This window comes from Corythoichthys intestinalis, chromosome 3 (assembly GCF_030265065.1).
Source record: "Corythoichthys intestinalis isolate RoL2023-P3 chromosome 3, ASM3026506v1, whole genome shotgun sequence".
Classification (NCBI taxonomy): Eukaryota; Metazoa; Chordata; class Actinopteri; order Syngnathiformes; family Syngnathidae; genus Corythoichthys; species Corythoichthys intestinalis.
The window spans coordinates 39921328-39942193 of NC_080397.1; the positions used below are offsets into that span (position 1 = coordinate 39921328).

At 37.9% G+C, this 20866-nt stretch overlaps 1 protein-coding gene across 1 annotated transcript in view; it reads right to left on the reverse strand.

Annotated features, from left to right (window-relative positions):
• The window catches only part of zmat4a (zinc finger, matrin-type 4a), a 97017-nt gene that overhangs the window by 13704 nt on the left and 62447 nt on the right, over positions 1 to 20866 (reverse strand). The window contains exons 5-6 of the mRNA XM_057831790.1: positions 16003 to 16224; positions 5510 to 5606 (exon numbers count right to left, since the gene is read on the reverse strand). Coding sequence (XP_057687773.1) covers positions 5510 to 5606; positions 16003 to 16224 — 319 coding nt within the window. The remainder of the gene's footprint in view (positions 1 to 5509; positions 5607 to 16002; positions 16225 to 20866) is intronic.

Consider the following 20866-nt stretch of genomic DNA (forward strand, 5'->3'; position numbering starts at 1 on the left):
TACTCCGAAAATTACGGTAGTCATAAAACCCAATATCCTGTGGGCCATGAAAGATTAGTTAAAATGCTATACATCGACTGGCACTCGAGAGGTTGTCGTTACAAAAATTGGGTGGCATTGAAAGATTTAATGAATACATTTTCTCATTTAACTGCTAGGCTTTTAGAGGGGCTGTGTATGATGTAAGCAGATTGTTTTATGAGTTTGACTGAATGGAGGATGTCTATTTGTAGCAGCAACAAAGAAGGGCCGACTGCTCTCCATCAGCTTGTATTGAATGGCATGGTTGAGAGCAAATGAAAATAAATGTTGCCGACAATAACGTGAAACCTGCCAATGACAGTGAAAGGTTGAAACTGTTATTATTAACTACATTGAGTTAATGTAGGAAAAAAGTGCCCCACATAATCATATGCATGTGTGCCAATTCCATATTAAAATGCAAAGAAATTTATGGGTAAATCTGTTTTTTTTTTTTTTTTTTTTTTATGAACAGATATTTCATTTGCATGCAAACAAACAAATGAAAACAAAAGCAATTTTACAATTTTTTATTCCACGATTTCACTAAGCAAATCTTGTTTCTTTCAATGCATGAATACTTGAAATACTTCTTACAATTATGCTCACAAACACACCTACATTACTTATTCATTTACACAAAATCATTTTTAAGACAGGCAGTAGTTCTTTGGAGTATATATGGCTTCCCAACAAAATACTCTGTTACTTATCACCACACTAAACACTTCTGCCTTAATTAATTCAAACAAAATTACACTTTAGGTGTGAGTATCACTAAGCAAACACTTTCCTGTTCCCTCTACATTACGTGTCTGTCAGGTGTTTTTGATGGATGGGTAGCATATCTCGCTTTCTCTCTTTTTTCTCAATTTTTGTAACGCTCTGTGATATACAATGTACACTATTTTTAATTCTTGAAACAATCCAGATCTTTCAGCAGTGACTGAACTCCATCGTATGATAGAGAGCTGGTCATTTAAGGTTTGCTGCAGTGGTGAGGAGTGTGAATCACTGTCGAGCCCCCACATGCTCTGAATAATTCAGTTTAGCTATAGAACCACTGCACCTTTGAGTGTCAACTGTATTTTTTTCCTGTTTGGTAGGTCCAAGAGGGACCCAGAGTCAAGTTTTGGCATTAAAAAAATAATTTAAAAAATGTTTTTAAAAAACTTGGGGAATGAAAAATATAAGATTTTCATTTTTTTATACTTCCATACTTATTTTTGAATTGATATCTTTATTCTTCCTTTTTTCAATTGATTACAATTTGTTTTATTTACTTTATGAAATTTAAATGGAAAAAATAATTTTATTTACAATTATTGATTTTTTTTTAATTACTCGAAGCTTTTTAAATTTTGTGTGTTTTTTTTTTAAAGTTATTATTGTTTTTATTTATTCTATTTAAACAATTGATTTTTAGTCTAAAATGCATCATCCAATTATTTCATTTTATTTAAAACTATGTATATACACACAAACATATACAGTATATATGTATATATTATATTTTTTTTAATCACCCATTGCAACACTAAAACTAATAATACCAATAATGCTAATCCTATACTACAATTGCATATCTAATAGAAGTCGCAAAATATTTGTATTAATAGTTTGAAAAATTGCTTAAACACAAAGCCACGATGCAACAAAATCAGGCATGCTTGTGCGCGTATGCATTTGTGTGAGACTGAGACCGTAACGTAACAGCAGATGTGCATGGAAACCCCATGGCGCTAACAAGCAATGCAAGCAAGCGTGACTGAAGCATGGCGCAGTTAAATGGTATGTCACGCCTTCTTCCCTATGGACGCTTCCAACAAGAAAATGCCTAACAGGCATAAGTGGATTTTATGGGGGGGGCCAGGCCCCTCCTGGAGTCCAAAAAGTGTCATTGCATGTAATTGACTTTCCTATATATATATATATATATATATAAAATTTGAAAAGCAATACAACTGCAACAATAATGAATGGAATGAACAAAAATATATATTTTTATAATGGATCAAAATTATTTTTCGAGCACCTTAGACTTTCATTTGCTTTGCATATAATAAAAAAAAAAAAAAAAAAAAAAAAAAAAATTAATGTTTTTTTTTTTTTTAACTGAAAATATTTTTTTGATTGAAGCAACTTTTTTGGGGGGGGATTGGATGATTTAGACACAAATGTCCTAATCATAATATGGCCCAAACACACAAAGGATTGCTTCAATCAAAGAAAACGTTTTCAATGAAAAATTAAGTGTTCAAATGCAAATTTTTCAATCTCAAATATTTTTTTGTATTCAAAACGGTTTTCTATGATTGAAATGTTTCTTTTTTTGATTGAAGTGATTTTCTTTTCTAAAATCTTTATTTTTTGAAGCAACTCACTTTTTGACTGAATAATAAAAACAAAAATGTCCTAGCCAAAATGTGACCCAAAAACAAATCAACATTACTTCAATCAAAAAAGTTGCTTCAATCAAAAAAACTTCAAAAAAAAAAAAAAAAAAAAAAAAAAAAAAAAAAAAAAATTCAAGAAAAATAGTTTTCACATGCATTTTTTTTTTTGGGGGGGGGGTTGAGTTTCAAAATTTATTTTTGCATTCAAACACATTTTTTAAAAAATTGACGTGACATTTGTTTTTTGAATAATAAAGACACAAATCTACCTCCATATGGCTCCACCCAGGGGATACAATTTTGGACTGGTGCAACTACATTGGCATGAAACCGGCGGGCGTACCATATTCAATGGATGACGATCTTGGCGAAAAGTGTTGCCTAAGCAGCCTGATTTAGAATTCCCCTCAAGAATGATGGGAAACAAAAAACGCTCATTGTCAACTTATTATTATAAATATCCGTGTTTAAGTTAATTTTATTGCTGACACTGCATTTCGGGGTCATCAACATGTTGTGCCCCCCCCTGCCCCAAAGGTCAAAGTCTGCCTATGCTCACAGGTAAAGTTAATTACTGGAGAAGCAAGTTGTGACACTTCAACATTTCAGAGGTTCTTGTGCTCTCTTCATTCATTTTTATTAGTTCCGCTTATCCTCACGAGTGACATGGGGGTGCTGGAGCCTAGCCCAGCTAACTATGAGCAGTTGGTTGTTCTTGGCTTGTGACCAAGTTGGGAAGTGGAAGGAAAACCAGATTAAACCCACACAGGCACAGGAGAACACACAAATGTCCCCGATGCAGATTTTTTGACATCCGATCTTAATTTTTTTCCAAGTTACGTTTTGCTGATGCAGATCCGATACCTATTAGTTACGTTTTGCTGATGCCGATCCGATACCTATCAGATACCTATATAATATATCTTTTTCCCAATATCACAAATATGTATACGCAATTTCTTGTATGCGACATATATATTTTTTTTAGTTTATTTTTGGCATCACGCCAGCCAAATGTGTTGCAGGGTTTTGTTGCTGCACCAGGGAGAGGCGTGTTAGCCTTTTTGGGTTTCAGAAACTTCCCGTTCACCCCGAGATCAGCCAAGACGGCGGTCATTCTCCAGCTGCTTCCCCGGCAAACAAGCTCTCCTGCCCACAGCAGGGGAACGACGAGCTGTAACCTGCTCGCCGCTGGGAGGGTTGCCAATCACTGAAGACAGTCGACAACACGCCGCCGTGTGATATGATCCGGGGTGGTTTTGTGTGATTTTTCGCTTTGAAAGGTGAGAATAAGACTCGGAAACGCCGCTCTGTTCGGGTTAGCATGTCGGCTAGCTGTCACGCCTCCTGGTTTGTTTACGCTCTCCGAAGCCGGGACAGGGAAGTGACAAAAGTCGGACTAACTTAGGTGGCATAAAATATCGTTCGGGAGGTGCAGGAAGTCGACAGTTTTGACCATTATAGAGTAATTTTGCCATGTCGTACTGAATAAATGCATTTTAAATATTTCATATTCCATTTAGCATAAGACTTATTTGTCATGACCATACCATTTATTTAGCAATTGGGGAAAAATACTTAGATAAAAAGAATATCCTGTAAAATATTGGAGAGATTGAAAGAATGACATGTTGCTGCTCTCTGTCAGTTTTCCTCACTCTGAATCGTCCCCCTCAATGGGCTGAATTTTTAAATTGGCTGAAATCGTGATCCTGCCGACGTCATCCTGCATGTGGGGACACTAGAGCGCTATAATGACAGGCGGGGCTAAACGGCAGATTAAAAGACTAATTTCTCGTCATCTGCCCTTTGCTAAATTGTTGTATATAGTCGAATCGTCTCAAAATATGTTTCTAATTTACATAATAATGCCATTTAAGATTTTTTTTAAGTGCTGTCACAGGCACTTTAAGGCATCTTTAGTACGTTCTGCTCGTATGTATCTAAACAAAACAACGCACAGTGGTACTTTGGGTGTTTTGCCAGAGTAGCACATTTTGGCAGAACACCGGTTTTGTCATACTCTCGTCTTGTCTCATCCCGTCTTTCCTGTTACTTTTGCTGCTCGTGAAATATCGACAGTGCTGTCATGTGCATTAATGTTTCTCTCAGGTTCAAGTTGAAAGTGTTGAAAAGGTGACATGTTTATGTTGTTAGAGTCATACTCTGGAAGGCTGGCAGCGTAACCCAGTGACGTCACCAGTCTGTGACGTCAACAACAGCAACCTGCTAGTTAAACTAATCTTACAAATTGTATAAAAATGAAAGCATCAAGAGGGGTTTTAATGTCAAATTATTTCCACTCATAACATTTATCTTTTAAGAACTACAAGTCTTTCTGTCCGTGGATCCCTTTAATATAGTAGACGTACTGTAAAGCCACTGTAAAAGTTGTCCCCAATGCATCTATATAAAATTTTAAAAAAGGGGGTAATTTCAATTGTATTCCACGGAAGTTTAACTGACACACTGCCAAACATTTTTAAAGAAAGTAATGTACTTAAAATTCAAATAAATACATCTAAACTGTGGAAAAACTATGCCATTTCCAGCGTAGCACACCGATATTTGCTGTATCCCAATGAGAAAGATGGCTTAGAAGCTGTAGACTGACATTGTATAGCTTTATTCTTGTTGTGTACTGATAAAACTCAGTACATTATTGTGTATTCATACTCCACAAATCTGACCCGCTTTTCCAAGATTATAAATGTGACTAATTTCACCCAATTTTAGCCAACTGGAAATAACATCAATTTTTCTTAGGGAAACATAATCTGCAATGAGACTGAAGTCCACCAAGGGTGCCTGCAGCAAAATAAACCCATCTATAAAATTTCAGTCTCAGCATTGCCGCGTTACACAATATTCTCGTAATTTATGCATGCAGTGTGAAATGCACTGTATCTAAAATGCACAGGCCTTCTCTAGAAGCAGGGGATTTCAAGGACACAGATGAAAGCAACGAGAACATTTTTTTTCCCGCACACAAAAATGAGAAGTAGCATTTAGCATTACGTGCATCGACATCAATACTTAAAACGTGCAAATGAGCTCTACTTCTGGAGCCCACAGTAGCGTGATGAACTCACTTGTTTTGGTGCTTTGAGCCTTGCAGATGCGCGTGGTACTGTGCCACAGAGTTCAAAGTCACGCTACACACGTCGCAGGTATAGTTTCGTTTCAGACCTGGAAGAACATAAACAAAGTGTATCCAATTAAAAGGCAGGTTTTTCTCTACATTTGCAATGTTTTTTTGTGAATCTTCTTCTCCTGTCGGCTTTTCCCTTCGAGGGTCGCTGTGGACGTATATATGCAAATACATGAATTTAGCAGGTGCAATGTGATTTATCAGACGTGAGAGGAATTGCAAATGCCGAATTTGCACCTTGAAATTTTGAGTCTAAAAGGTTGAGGCAAATCAGCAAAATGATGCCATCTCAACACAGATAAAATGGGAGCCAACAGCAAGAACTTTCTTCTCATGTAATTGTTTCTTCATGCCACAAACAAAAATGATCATGACAAACGATCTATTCTGCAATTTTATTATGAAGCTTCTGACTTCTTTTCAACTTTGCATTTTCTTCTGTCTGGGTTGATCTACAACGTAGTATACTGTGACAACTGGTTCTGCCCTCTCCGAAAGGAGTATTCCGGGTGTGCTCCGTGTATGTAATGGGAGAAAATGTTGTTATATTACTATTACAGGATTTACAGATTCTGTCATGTTCATACAAATTAAGAGAACCATCTATTGCCAAAAGAATTACAGTATATGAAATGAAAAATAAGAACTAGAATTCTGTTTTGCGCTTTCGGACAAACCCATATATACTGGTACACTTGTAGAACTTACCGTCACAATGCAATTTTATTTAAGCAACTGTTTATATTTGATCAATAATTCAAGAGTGGTATTAGAGCACATCAGTCTTGGATAAAATGATTCTTCCAACCAATATACTGTAAGTTATCAATATTGCATGGACCTCATCAGACACAGCCCAGCTGCTATATCCTAACTTATGCAGCAAGCAGTGATGATCTGCTCTGCGGTGGCCCTTTGACTGCTTGCTTCTAAAACTATTTTTGAAAGGATATGAGATTATACAGCAGCCTCAGTAGCAATCACTTCCAGCCACCTGCGGCTCTTCTCTCCTGGTTTTGTCCGAGAAGACATCTGGCCTCACCAATACTCATCCTCCTCATTTTACTTGAATTCTTGAATTCGTTACGAACAAATTCCGTTTCTACACTAAGTAAACCTTTAAGTACCCTTAAATACTCCCCTCAAATCTCAAAATAACAATCCAAAAACATATATTATACGTTACTGTACTGTCCTCGCCAAGACATTGGAGCTAAGTCCAAGCTAGACAGTGAGCTAAGCACTGAAATGACGATGACAGACGAAGGTGTGGTTTGCAGACTTTATTCAGCTGCTCATGACATAAACACTTGCAGAGTGAAACTACAATAAAAATGAAATTAAATCCATTTCATCTTCAATAACAGAAATTCAAATTTGCGTTTTTAACTAGCCGCTTATACAGTGCTGGCCAAAAGTATTGGCATACCTGCAATTCTGTCAGATAATGCTCCATTTCTCCCAGAAAATGACTGCAATTACAAACGCTTTGGTAGTAATATCTTCATTTATTTTGCTTGCAATGAAAAAACACAAAAGAGAATGGAAAAAAAAAAAAAAATCATTATCATTTTACACAAAACTCCATAAATGGGCTGAACCAAAGTATAAGCACGCTTTGAAAAATCATGTGATGCTTCTCTAATTTGTGTAATTAACAGCACTTGTTACTTATTTGTGGTATATAACAGGTGGTGGCAATAACTAAATCACACGTTAAACCATTCAAAATGGATTAAAGTTGACTCAACCTCTGTCCTGTGTCCTTGTGTGTACCACAACGAGCATGGAGAAAAGAAAAAAAGACCAAACAACTGAGGACTTGAGAAGCAAAACTGTGAGGAAGCATGGGCAATCTCAAGGCTACAAGTCCATCTCCAAAGACCTGAATGTTCCTGTGTCTACCGTGCGCAGTGTCATCGATAAGTGTAAAGCCCATGGCACTGTGGCTAACCTCTCTAGATGTGGACAGAAAAGAAACATTGATGAGAAATTTCAACGAAAGATTGTGGGGCTGGTGGATAAAGAACCTTGACTAAAATCCAAACAAGTTCAAGCTGTCCTGCAACCCGAGGGTACAACAGAGTCAACTCGTACTATCCATCGGCGTCTGAATGAAAGAGACTCTATGGTAGGATACCCCACTTCTGACCAAGAGACAGAAAAAAGCCAGGCTGGAGTTTGCCAAAACTTACCTGAGAAAGCCAAAAACATTTTGGAATAATGTTCTCTGGTCAGATAAAACAAAAGTAGAGCTCTTTGGGAAAAGGCATCAACATAGGGTTTCCAGGAAAAAAATGAGACCTTCAAAAGAAAAGAACACGGTCCCCACAGTCAAACATGGCGGAGGTTCCCTGACGTTTTGGGGTTGCTTTGCTGCCTCTGGCAATGGACTACTTGACCATGTGCATGGCATTATGAAGTCTTAAAGTGCATGTGACACGAAAAAGCATGTTTATTTCATAATACACGCAGTATTTTATGCTCCTGAATGATCTGGACCGCTTGGATGTGTGTGGAGGCGATTGCTATATTTATTTAGTTTTTTGAATTCCGCGCCATGAAAATTAGTGACTTCCGGCTTCGGTCTTGCATTGAGGAGGACGGCGCTGTGACGTGTACAGATGAAGGCGTCCTCTTCACTATACAGCCGTACTGTTGTGTATGAGGACTAAGGATTCAGCTGATTTTGCGGATTAATACGTTTATTTTTTGCATCACGCCAGCTGAACGGCTGCAGAAAAATCTTGCTGTATGAGGGAGAGGCGTGTGCGCCTTTTTGGAGTTTCAAAAGGTTCCCATTCACCGTGGATATTGACCAAAACAAGCCCTACTACTGTGGGACCATTGGAAGTGAGTAAGCATCTTGTTTTGTATTATGCCAAATACGAATACAGCGATTACAAAGTAAACACTACAAACTTTCTTTAAATAAAGGACTACTTACGTTTGATCATTGATAGACATGTAAAAAGCTCTCCTCATGCACATTAGCTGCACAACTGTAGCCGCCCTCCTCCGGGGAACGAGCAGTAAATTGCTCTTCGGCGGGCGGTTTGCCGATCCGCGAAGACAATCGACAACCCAGTCGTCATGTCAAATAATCCTGGCTAGTTATGTGTGATTTTCCACTTCGAAGACTTTGAAACATCACTCTTTTCGGGTTAGCATGTCGGCTAGCTGTCACGCCTCTTGGTTTTGTTTACACTCTCCGAAGCCGGGGAAGGGAAATGACATATGTCCGATTTAGTTGTTATAAAATATCGTTCGGGAGGTGCGACAGTAAAGGTGAAGTCGACAGTTTTGACCATTATGGAGTAATTTTGCCATGTCGTCCTGAATAAATGCATTTTTATTATTTCATATTCCATTTAGCACAAGACTGTTATTTGTCACGACCGTGCCATTTATTTAGCAATTGGGGAAAATACTTGGATAAAAAGAATATCCTGTAAAAATATTGAAGTAAAGAGACAGAAACAATGACATTTTGCAGCTCTCTTTGTCGCGTTTTCCTCGTTGTGAATAGTTCCCCCTCGACTGGCTGACTGGTCCGTCTCAAGCCATTTATTTAGCTATTGGGGAAAAAAATACTTGGATAAAAAGAATATCCTGTAAAAATATTAGAGTAGAGAGACTGAAACAATGACACTTTGCGGCTCTCTTTGTCGCGTTTTCCTCGTTCTGAATAATTCCCCCTCAATGGGCTGAATAGTAAAACCGATGAGCCCAAACTCCCGCTTACGTCATCCACCTGTTGGGGACTCTAGAGCCCTATAATGGTAGGCGTTAAAAGACTAATTTCTCGTCATCTGCGCTTTGCTAAATTGTTGAATATAGTCGAATTGTCCAAAAATATGATTCTAATTCACATAATAATGCTATTTAAGACTTTTTTTATCCTGTCGTATGCTCTCTAAGACTAATAACATAAGAAATTTTGCAGCATAATGTAGGGCCCAGTGTGAGAAAGGCGAGTCTCCCTCCGAGGTCATGGGTCTTCCAACTGGACAATGACCCAAAACACACTAGAAAATGGTTTGAGAGAAAGCACTTGAGTCTTCTAAAGTGGCCAGAAAGCACTGAAGTCATCTTAAGTGGCCAGCAATGAGTCCAGACCTGAATCCCATAGAACACCGGTGGAGAGACCTGAAAATGGCAGTTTGGAGAAGGCACCCTTCAAATCTCAGAGACCCGGAGCAGTTGGCCAAAGAAGAATGGTCTAAAATTCAGCACAGCATTGTAAGAAACTCATTGATGGATACCGAAAGTGTTTGTTCGCAGTTATTTTGTCTAAAGGTTGTGCTACCAAACAAAAGTGAACATTTTATATATATATATATATACATATATATATATATATATACATATATATATATATATATATACATATATATATTAAAAAAAAAAAAACACTCCTGCGTTGTAAACTCGAAATCGCGTAAATCGGGTACGTCGTAACCCAGGGACCAGGCTATTACGTTACACCTAGCCCGTCCCTTTTTGTCATCCAGGACGAGAATAGGGACATATGCCAAGATACAAGTAAACAAAACCAAATTTGACCACTTTAAACCAATTGTTCTGATACCGTTGTACGGGCACAGGAAAAACAGACCTCCTGCCCAACATGTATGATGAAAACTAAAATAATGAAGAATAATAATGCGATATAGTGTGTATCTATGAAAAAGAAGTTTTCCTCTCTCATGTGCCTATTTGCCGTGCACATTCTTCATCTGTAAAGGAAGCGCGTGGGGACATGCCATGCTATCTAGTGTGTTGGAATATTATACAACAGATGGATAAAAAAAGAAATCATGTATTTTTCTTTTCCCATTGTCACTGGAAATAATAGGCAATGTGGGAGAAATGATTTAGAATCCAATTCTTTATTGGAAAAGGATAAAAGGGTCAGGAGGCCTTTCTGTGTGGAGCTTGAATGTTCTCGGCTTAAATGGTTTTCTCATGGACTCAGGCTCCCTCTTAAATGGAAAAAAAAAACATGCAATTCCAGGTGAATTGAAAATTTTACAGTGAACATAGTTGTGAATGTAATTGTCAATGGATTTTACAGTATGTTCCTAGGTGCTTTGTGATTGTCAGCTAGAACACAATCCAGCTCAACTGTAACATTGTTAGAAAATGGATAGAATGATACTGTGAGTATATTTTTTTATTTGACTTTTTAGATTGCTAGCATCTTGTATATGTCTTCAAAGGCATATTGGAACATGTTAAACTTTACATTAGTAATCATGGCTTTTTCATTATACATTTTTTATAGTCATAATGTATATTTCAATAAACTTTTTTAAGTTGACATGATAACATTGACCTCTAAGTGGGAAATGTGTCTGGATTACGTTTCTTTTTTTTGCCATTAGGTTAAAAAAACAACAACTCACCATTCTTTCTTTGGAATTTTTTTTTTTCTCACTCATCCTAAACTGTGAAGGAGCATTTTGTGGTGCTACTCAGGCTGAAATTATCCTCGGGGACACTCCCAAAAAAAGATGCTTCTGATGACAGCCATGAAGTAATGTACCACTCTCCACTCTGCCAAGGTAATAGAAGTAAGAACGTGAACTGGAGTTACATATTTCTAGTTTCTCTTTCAATTACAGACAAGCACCTTTTTATATGAAAGGTATAATTAGAAGTATCCTAAAAGTCGACTCATTCAGTGGGTATGATTACCGTATTTTTCGGACTACAAGTCGCACCTAAGTATAAGTCGATCCAGCCATAAAATGCCCAACGAAGAGAAAAAAAAACATATACAAGTCGCAACAGAGTATAAGTCGAATTTTTGGGGGAAATTTACTTGATAAAATCCAACACATAGAACAGACATGTCATCTTGAAAGGCAAGTTAATATTAAAATACAATAGAGAACAACATGCTAAATAAATGTACAGTGTACAGTGCATGAACAACGAAATGTGAATATACTGTCCTACGCTACGGCTCGGTCCTGGCTATACAGCGAACTCCCAAAAGACAATGCTGGACGTCCGTATAATTTGCTGAATCAATTTGGTCCTCGATAGCAAGCAGGTTCGCATCAATGTAAATAAATGATAATTAGGTATTATTACAGTAATAAGTAACAGGTTAGCATGTGTTCACTATCATTAGCACATCGTTCAAACAACCACACAACTGGCTCTAAGTGTCCGATCGCGGGTGGAAAACACACAACAACAACAGAAAAGATGATACACGCAGGCGTTGCCTCTGTAGAGATAATTTAAAAGCATAAACAATGAAAGTAGGTTCGCAGCCGTCTTTTCTCTCTCGCTAACTCGCCCACTCACTCACTCACTCACTCACTCAGAGCTACGTAGCTGTCCGTCTTCTTCTGGCGTGTGAGCACTCTTCTTCACGTAAACAAGTGCGAGTGCGCCTTCACGTGGGCGTGAAAGCGCTACAAACTAAATGCATCCATTTCAAGATAAAAAAAGTCAATAATACAATTGAACATACACTGCCAAAGGTAGAACGCGAACGTGGCCATAGCTATAAGAGTTATTCCGATAACTATAGCATAATAACATGCTAACAACTTTACAAAACCATCAGTTTCACTGCAAAACACCAAAATAACATGTGAAATTATATCATAATGTGTTAATAATTCCACACATAAGTCGCTCTTGAGTATAAGTCGCACCCCCAGCCAAAATATGAAAAAAAAAACGCGACTTATAGTCAGAAAAATACGGTACTTACTTTTTGTTTGCCTCATTTATTTGGAACTAATCAGACGAATTGAGGTTGTTGAAACAACAACAACAAAAAAAAGGTGTTTGGTCAGAGCTGATGCCTGTCCCGTTCCAAATACTGTAGGCCTTCATGTTAAACCAATGCGTCTGGTTATACTCCCTATACCTGTACACGTTCTCATTTCACCTTTTCAGCTTTAAACGTACTGTATACCGAATTCTACAACAATGCACATTCTCGGCTAATGGAACTTCTTTCATAGGAGCTGCTGAATATTTCATAACATGTACATCTGCAGAGTCAGGTTGCATTTTATCAGCATGCTGAGCAGATTGAGAGGATGACGCTGTGGGTCACATAGAGGGAAAAGCGAGATCAGATAAACCACAAAATAGATAAAAGTGGCGAAGAGATGAACAGACGTGAAGAAAAGTGCTTCGTCAGTAGCAGCGACATCATCTGCCCCAAATACCAGCTGGGCTGCCACCAACCAACTGTGCCCACTGAATTTAAAATTCCTCAATAAATTGTACTACTGGAGCTCTAACTAGCGATGTCGTAATGAGGAATGAAGGAAAAATAACAAATATAGAGAAATCAACTGTACAATGGGCATGTACAGTGTATCACAAAAGTGAGTACACCCCTCGCATTTCTGCGGATATTTACTGTAAGTATATCTTTTCATGGGACAACACTGACAAAATGACACTTTGACACAATTAAAAGTAGTCTTTGTGTAGCTTATATCATAGTTAATTTATTTTTTTCCCCCTCAAAATAACTAAATATAGCTATTAATATCCAAAACCCTGGCAACAAAAGTGGGTACACCCATTAGAAACTACGTATATCTACAAATGTCCACTTGAGTACTGCTTGTCATTTTCCCTCCAAAATGTCATGTGAATCGTTACACGAGGGCTGTCAGCATTGCTGCAGAGATTGAAAAGGTGTGTGTGTGTGGGGGGGGGGGGGGGGGGGGGGTCAGCCTGTTAGTGCTCAGACCATACGCCGCACTCTACATCAAATCGGTGCGCATAGCTGGCACCCCAGGAGGAAGCCTCTTCTGAAGACATTACACAAGAAAGCCCGCCCGTCTCATCACACCATAGGACATGGTTCCAGTAATCCACGTGCTTTGTTGACATCAAACTTTTTGCGGGCCCTCTAGTGGAGAAAACATATTACTTACTCTGAAATTAAAACAATCATATCTCCGTTTTCCAAGGTCTAATGGTGGCATACAAAAACTAACTGTAACGAGTCACATGACATTTTGGAGTGAAAATGACAAGCAGTACTCAATTTGGACATTTAGGAATGTACGTAGTTTCTAAAGGGTGTACTCACTTTTATTGCCAGGGGTTTAGATATCAATGGCTATATTTTGAGTTGATTTGAGGGGAAAATAAATTAAATCTATTATATAAGCTGCACACAGACTACTTTTCATTGTGTCAAAGTGTCATTTTGTCAGTGTTGTCCCATGAAAAGATATACCTAAATATCTGCAGAAATGTGAGGGGTGTACCCACTTTTGTGATACTCTGTATGCTTAGAAATATTAATAATAGTTAAGTAGAAAACAAAAAATATAAAGCATCCATCAAGGCTGACGTTTAGAAGACAATGTGCAATGATCTGTACAAAATTGTCATTCTCATTCAGTATAGTTACAACTGAATGCCTTTTAACACCTCTAGGGTCCTTCTGGTCTTCTGGCAGCCAGTAGACCACCAGCTGGAAAGATATTGTGTAATTGTTATTGACATATTGTGACATAAGCGACAAAGTCCGCTCCAGTATAAAATTAACAGCTTGTGACATATTAGTCAATTCAAGAGTGACTTTAATTCACAATGGTGCAAGAGAAAAACCCTGCATTAATATAACAACTAAACTCTATGCAGGGAGGCCAGACAGACCTAAGATTACAACCCCACACATTAGAACTGTGAGGCAGATGTGCTATAGTGAAGTCTTCAGATGACCTATTTTTCAGCACATATGGTACATAACATTGCAAAACATAGTCAAAACCAGTTGGGGCATATTACCAACCTCGGGGGCTTGTACAGGATGCACCAGACATAAAAATGGGTGTCATCAGACCACTCTTTTTTCAGTTCTTAAAGGGATCCTCTATTTTTAAGACAAGTAATTCTTAAAAGATAAATGTTAGTATGAGTTATAATAATTTGATATTAAAACCCCTATTAATGTTTTTGTTTTAATAAAGTTTGTAAAATTATTTTAAGTGATAGATCGCCATTCTTGTTACATCGCAGTGCGTGACGTCACTGGTCCCGTTGACAAAATTCCAGCGTGTCATTCGTTAGCTTTCCCAACATGTCTTCAGTTCTACCCTTCCTATTTGAACCAGATCTGAAAAGTGAAGCGCAGGACAGCACTGTCGGTCGTTCACAAGACGAGTTTCAGGGAAACATGCGTGCAGCAAATACCCGATAAGACAAAAGTTGGGCAAAACTGGTGATGCAAGAGAGTCCTGTTGGGAACGCCGGTTGGGAGCGAGAGTGTATGCTGTCCGGTTTTATTAGCAGATATTCAAGGTAAGCAATTGCGTTTTCAAACTTATCCCAATATAATTATGTAGATTGTTAGCATCCAGAGCTGTCGTGTGCTTTACATACAGTACAGGCCAAAGAGCACACCTTGTGTAATCCATGTCTTGTACATTTTAACGCGTGGTAGCTAGGGTACGTGTATAAAAGTACCAAAAAGGGGAGAAGCTTCCACTTATGCACATTTATTCACAAAAAAAAAAAAATATTCCACCTTGACCACTCTTCACTCGGGAGCTCAGCAGTACGCAAACACGCGTTCCCTGATGAACTCCAACATTGCTGTAAGGTCCACGTCAGAGTCACTGTCGTCACTGTAGCGTGCCATAGTGCTTTAATTATTCAGTATGATTTGGGGAAAACGAAGAATAGTTAACAAAAAAGATAGCAATAGTAATCCAAATCCGCGTTTTTTACTCACTCGAAGATCCAGGAATTAGAGCGATCCCATGGCAATGTCGTAGCTGCGATCAGGCCGTCGATTCCACAAAATAGACTGATCCGAAAAGCCGCTGTGAGACTGACGAATAAAAAAAAATAGACAGATCGGAAACCAATAATGCAGACGCGGTGGAACCGTTGGATCCAGAAAATAGACGGATCCCTTACTTGACTGAGGATCCAGGAAAAATGTTCGGGCGCCAGTTGTAACGCGTGGTGGGTAGGATACTGCATACAGGGACCAAAAAGGGGGAGAAGCTTCCACTTATGCACATTTATTCACAAAAAATAATAATTCCACCTTGACCACTCACTTCAATCCCCTTGTTTCCATTTGACTGGAAATTGCATCCTAAAGCAGCGCATCGTGGCATTTTACTTCGCGAGTTTAGGTAGCAATAAGCAATTGTTGAACACGCTACACATTTGGAAAGATACCAATTACGTCATCACTGCGAGCCCGCAAACCATGGCGCCAACTAACGGTCAAAATATGGACTAAATATTATAAAATATTGCCATTGATTTAACATTTTATGTGTTTCTAACAACATATTTTAGTACAAGAGAACAATTTTGGTTTATTAGAGCCTACATGTATTTATGATAGAGGATCACTTTAAAGGTGAACTTCCATTATGTTTTGTTTCTTTTTGTCATTGAGTAAAGCATCCATACCGTTCATATCCCCCATGTCCAGAGTCTTGCCCAGTTGCTCCAGCAGGTCTGCTCGGCCAGCATTCTTCTTGTGCTTTTTACCATCGTAATGTTGTTGAGCCATGCCAGGGTTGTTGAACCAAGCATTGCATAGTTGGCAGTAGCGATCTGAGTCACGTCGGTGTCGAGGAGAGGTCATAGGAGATGTGTCTGGAGAGTTCTTTATAGGACTGGGAGATGCCTCTGGGGGGAAAAAACACCTAAACATTGCATTATGCTTTATTTTAGAGTTGTGAGAAAATTGACAATAGTGTATCGTATGGATGTAAGAGAATTTTCAGTTTGTTTTAAGTTAGAACTGCTGTGTGACAGTCAATAATGTTGATAACAGGAAAAATAACTTGTAATTTCAGAGGGCTAAGTCATGATGCATCAGACAAAAGCCTCACATAACTGTTCCCACAAATTTTGAAAGAAATAGGACTAGAGTTGCCAATATTTTTTTTAGAACCGATTCGTCGACCATCATATACTGTATTTCATATATTTTCCTAATTACAGTTATCTGACAATTGTTGTTTTTTCTGAAGTAGGAGAGATGAGACTTATCAGGTATCACTTTTACCAAGTCATCCACTCAACTGATAATGGTGTTTCTTGAACCCTTTATTTTGTATTTTTTTGTGTAATATGCATGATCTTAATAAAGTATTTGGGTTCAATAAATTATATGTATTTTTTACATAGTGTATTAAATCAAATATAATATTTGATAAAAATGTTTATATTTATTAGATTTCTATGTTTATTCAATACATTTTGAATACTTTAAAATGTATTAAATTATTTGAAACCCCACTGCTGAAAAATATCTTAAAGAAAACACTGGGCACACACGCAACCCCTTCCACACCCAACACCCCTACACACACAGCCTCACTCTCAACACTCCATATGTTGATAAACATCTGATGAGATTCAACAAAACTCTTTCAGATATATCGCTTTTAAAAAGTGACTGATTTTAGAAACATTAAATGCAACATAGCCTATAAACATAAGTTTGCCTGTTGAAGTGCAAGCAAGCCAGCAGTATGCAACTGACAGTGCAGTATAAGAGCTTTAACGAGCCCTTATCAGCGGCAAAATAACAATACCCATTACCCAAGCATAGCCCTCTTCCAGCAGTCATGTGAAAAAGAAGCTGTTATCGTCATTAAATGCCTTAAGAGAGAACCTTGAATTCTACCTGACAAATACAATAAAGAGCCTACTCATCCCTTTGCTACCCACTTGTGTCTTACTTATTGCATGTTTACCACCAATCAGAACATGTAGGCTACGGTTTTGCACTGGGGCTCTGCAGTGCATAACGGAGCTATTAGCCTAATTCCTTTAACAGTGTGAGAGAATGCGTCCAACCCAAATCAATTACTACTGTCTAAAAGCATTACAAGTTCAATAAGTGTGAATGAAAACCTCAAAACACAGGGTTCCAACTTGGTTTTGTTTTTGTTTTTTGGCTCAGGGTTGCCGACAGTTAAAACAGCATGCAATTATGTAGATTTGAATCAAAGACTTTCGAAAAAGACTGACCTCTTTGACTGTTATCTCGCTACAAGATGTCAGAATTTATTTAATGTAACCCGTGCAGATGGGTTAAAAGTCAGCTAGCGACATAAAGCCGGGTGATGCTCTATTTATTGAAAGCCTTGTTCAAACGAAAGTAGACATCTAGAGGACAAAACCTCCAACTCATAAATCAACTAGGTCACAAAAGAAGACAAAGGAATTTAGAACTAAAACTGATTTCACAGAAAATCTGTTTTGGGGACAGAAACAATGCATTACATTGGTTTCTCATCTTTTACATGAATAGATTATGTGATAGCAAAAATTGTCTTTCATTTGCCAGCTTTAACTCAAACTCTTCTGGGATAAGCTCAAGCTCACCTGTGAACCCAATGAGGACAAGTAGTTTAGAAAAAAGTTGGACCATTAATTGATTGCCATATTCTAATACAATATAATATTACTTTAAATAGCAAAATCTTTCATTAAATTTAGAAAAAAGCAGTCAGGCAAATTGGAGTAATTTAAAAATATATATGAGAACTATTAGTTTGGCTCCTTAGTAAGTGGTATGTGAAAGTATGGCATGTGAAAGTATGGTATGGACAGTGGTATGAAAAAGTATCTGAACCTTTTTGGAATTTCTCACATTTCTGTACAAAATCACCATCAAATGTGATCTGATTTTTGTCAAAATCACACAAAATACAGTGTCTGCTTTAACTAAAGCCACCCAAACATTAATAGGTTTTCATATTTTAATGAGGATAGCATGAAAACAATGACAGAAGGGGGAAAATAAGTAAGTACACCCTCTGCCTAAGGAGACAAAGAGCAATTAAAACCAACTTTCACCAAACATTTTAAGTCAGGTGTGTGCACAATCACTGATGAGTGGTTTAAAGCTGCCTTGCCCACTATAAAACACACACCTGGTAAGAAATGTCTTGATAAAAAGCATTGATGTGTATCATTGCTCGGTCAAAAGAGCTGTCTGAAGACCTTCGATCAAGGATTGTTGGTTTGTATAATGCTGGGAAAGGATACAAAACCATCCCTAAAAGTTTGGACGTTCATCAGTTGACAGCCAGAGAAGTTGTCTACAAATGGAGAGAGTTTGGCACTGTTGCTTCCCTCTCATGGAGTGGCCATCCACCAAAGATGACGCCAAGAGTTCAGCAAAGAATATTCAGAGAAGGGAAAAAAAAAATACTAGAGCGTCTGCTAAAGACTCACAGAAATCACTGGCACAGTTCAATATCTTTGTGCAAACATCAACTCTATGTACAACTATGGCCAAGAATGGTGTTCATGGCAGGACTCCATAGAAGAAGCCACTGTTGTCCAAAAAACATTGTTGCTCGTTTAATGTTCGCAAAAAGGCACTTGGACACTCCACAGAAGTTTTGGCAAAATATTTTGTGGACTGATGAATTGTTTGTGAGTAACACACAATGTCATGTGTGGATGAAAAATGGAGCTACTCACCAAAATCAACACCTCATCCCCACCATGAAGCATGGTGGAGGGAACATCATGAATTGGGGCTGTTTTGCTTCCTCCGGGCCTGGACAACTTGCAATCAATAATGGAAGAATGAATTCAAAAGTTTATCAGAATGGTTTGCAGGAAAAGCTGAAGCCGTCTGTCAGACAGTTGAAGCTAAAAAGAGGATGGATGCTGCAACATGACAATGATCCAAAACTCAGAAGTAAATCAACTTCAGAATGATTTTAGAAGAACAAAATACACGTTCTGGAATGGCCAAGTCAAAGTCCAGACTTGAACCCCACTGAATTTGAGATGCTGTGGCATGACCTAAAGACAGCAATTAATGCCAGATATCCCAGGAATCTGACTGAACTACAACAGTGTTGTACAGAAGAATGGGCCAAGATTAGTTCTGATCGACGTGCCAGACTGATCTGCAGCTACAGGAAGCATCTGGTTTAAGTTATTGCTACCAAAGGGGAGGCCACAAAATATCAAATGTGATGGTTCACTTATTTTCCCCCTTCTGTCACTGTTTTGCACACTATCCTTATTAAAATATGAAAACCTATAAATGTTTGGCTGGTTTTAGTTAAAGCAGAAACTGTTTTACCATCTGTGTGATTTTGACAAGATCCAATCACATTTGATGGCGATTTTATGCAGAAATGTAAGAAATTCCAAAAGGTTCGGATAGTTTTTCTTACCACTGTATGATGAGACTTCAAGTCATACACACGTAATAGTTCTAAAAATGAGAAGCAAAAAAAGCTATAGGACATTTTTGGAATCAAATTCTCTGAATCACTTCCTTTTAAATGAATGCAGGGAAAACATTTCCCCAAGCTCAGTTGTGGATGTTAAAGGAAGTGACATTCGTGGGAGATGTTGTGCCTACAGCCTAGACATTTGGAACCAGGCCAGAACATGTGAATTTCGCTCCACATAGAAGAAATCAAAATATACATGGACGCAGTTATATAAACACCCAAATGATAATGAATCATTTTTATTGACGGACTTTTAAAAATATGAACTAATTTAGATTAACCAAAAAATAATATGCTAATCAACTTTAGCTACATACTCTAGGTCAGTGAAGACCAACACATTAAAGTGCCCGAGTAAGGTGGCTAATGTTTTTGGTTAGCAAAACCGTGTAGTGTTCTAGCAGATGAAGATCCCTTTTAAAGATGGATTTGTTATCCTATTAATTTCAGACTGATGTCAGATATCTGCATAATTAAATTTTAGTGTGGACTATGTACCTGAAATTATGGTGTAAACCTTTTGTCCTGGGGTAAACTGGCATAAACTACATTTTATTGAGGCTCTTCCATGCCAGTAGAGAGGCAGAGTTGTCTCATTAGGGTTTACTGAGGCATTAACAGTAACACCTTCAGTGCCGTTAAGGTTGAATGAGGAGGGGGGAAAAAATGCTTGGCTGGGCATTATTGTTGTTGAATGAGACAATAGAGGGTCTCAAGTGAGAGCATATCAAAAACAACATCAAGCCTTCAAGTTTCCCTGGGGTTTTTGTGTAAAAATCAACCAATGAATTAGAAAAGAGACTGAAAAACAAAAAAACACCTGACTCAGAATTACCCGTTGCTAACATGGAAGAGGAATGAGTTTGTTTTCAGGTGTTTCTATATTGTATGATGCACTGCAGATTTTTATTTCCACATCCATAGTTTTTTATGCTGTATCAGATTAATAGTATCTACATTCATTTTCATGACAAACAATACCTCAATTTACAAACATTCATGTTAAAAATGTGGTTATTAATTACTCGTAACCTAAGGTTCCACAGCATTTC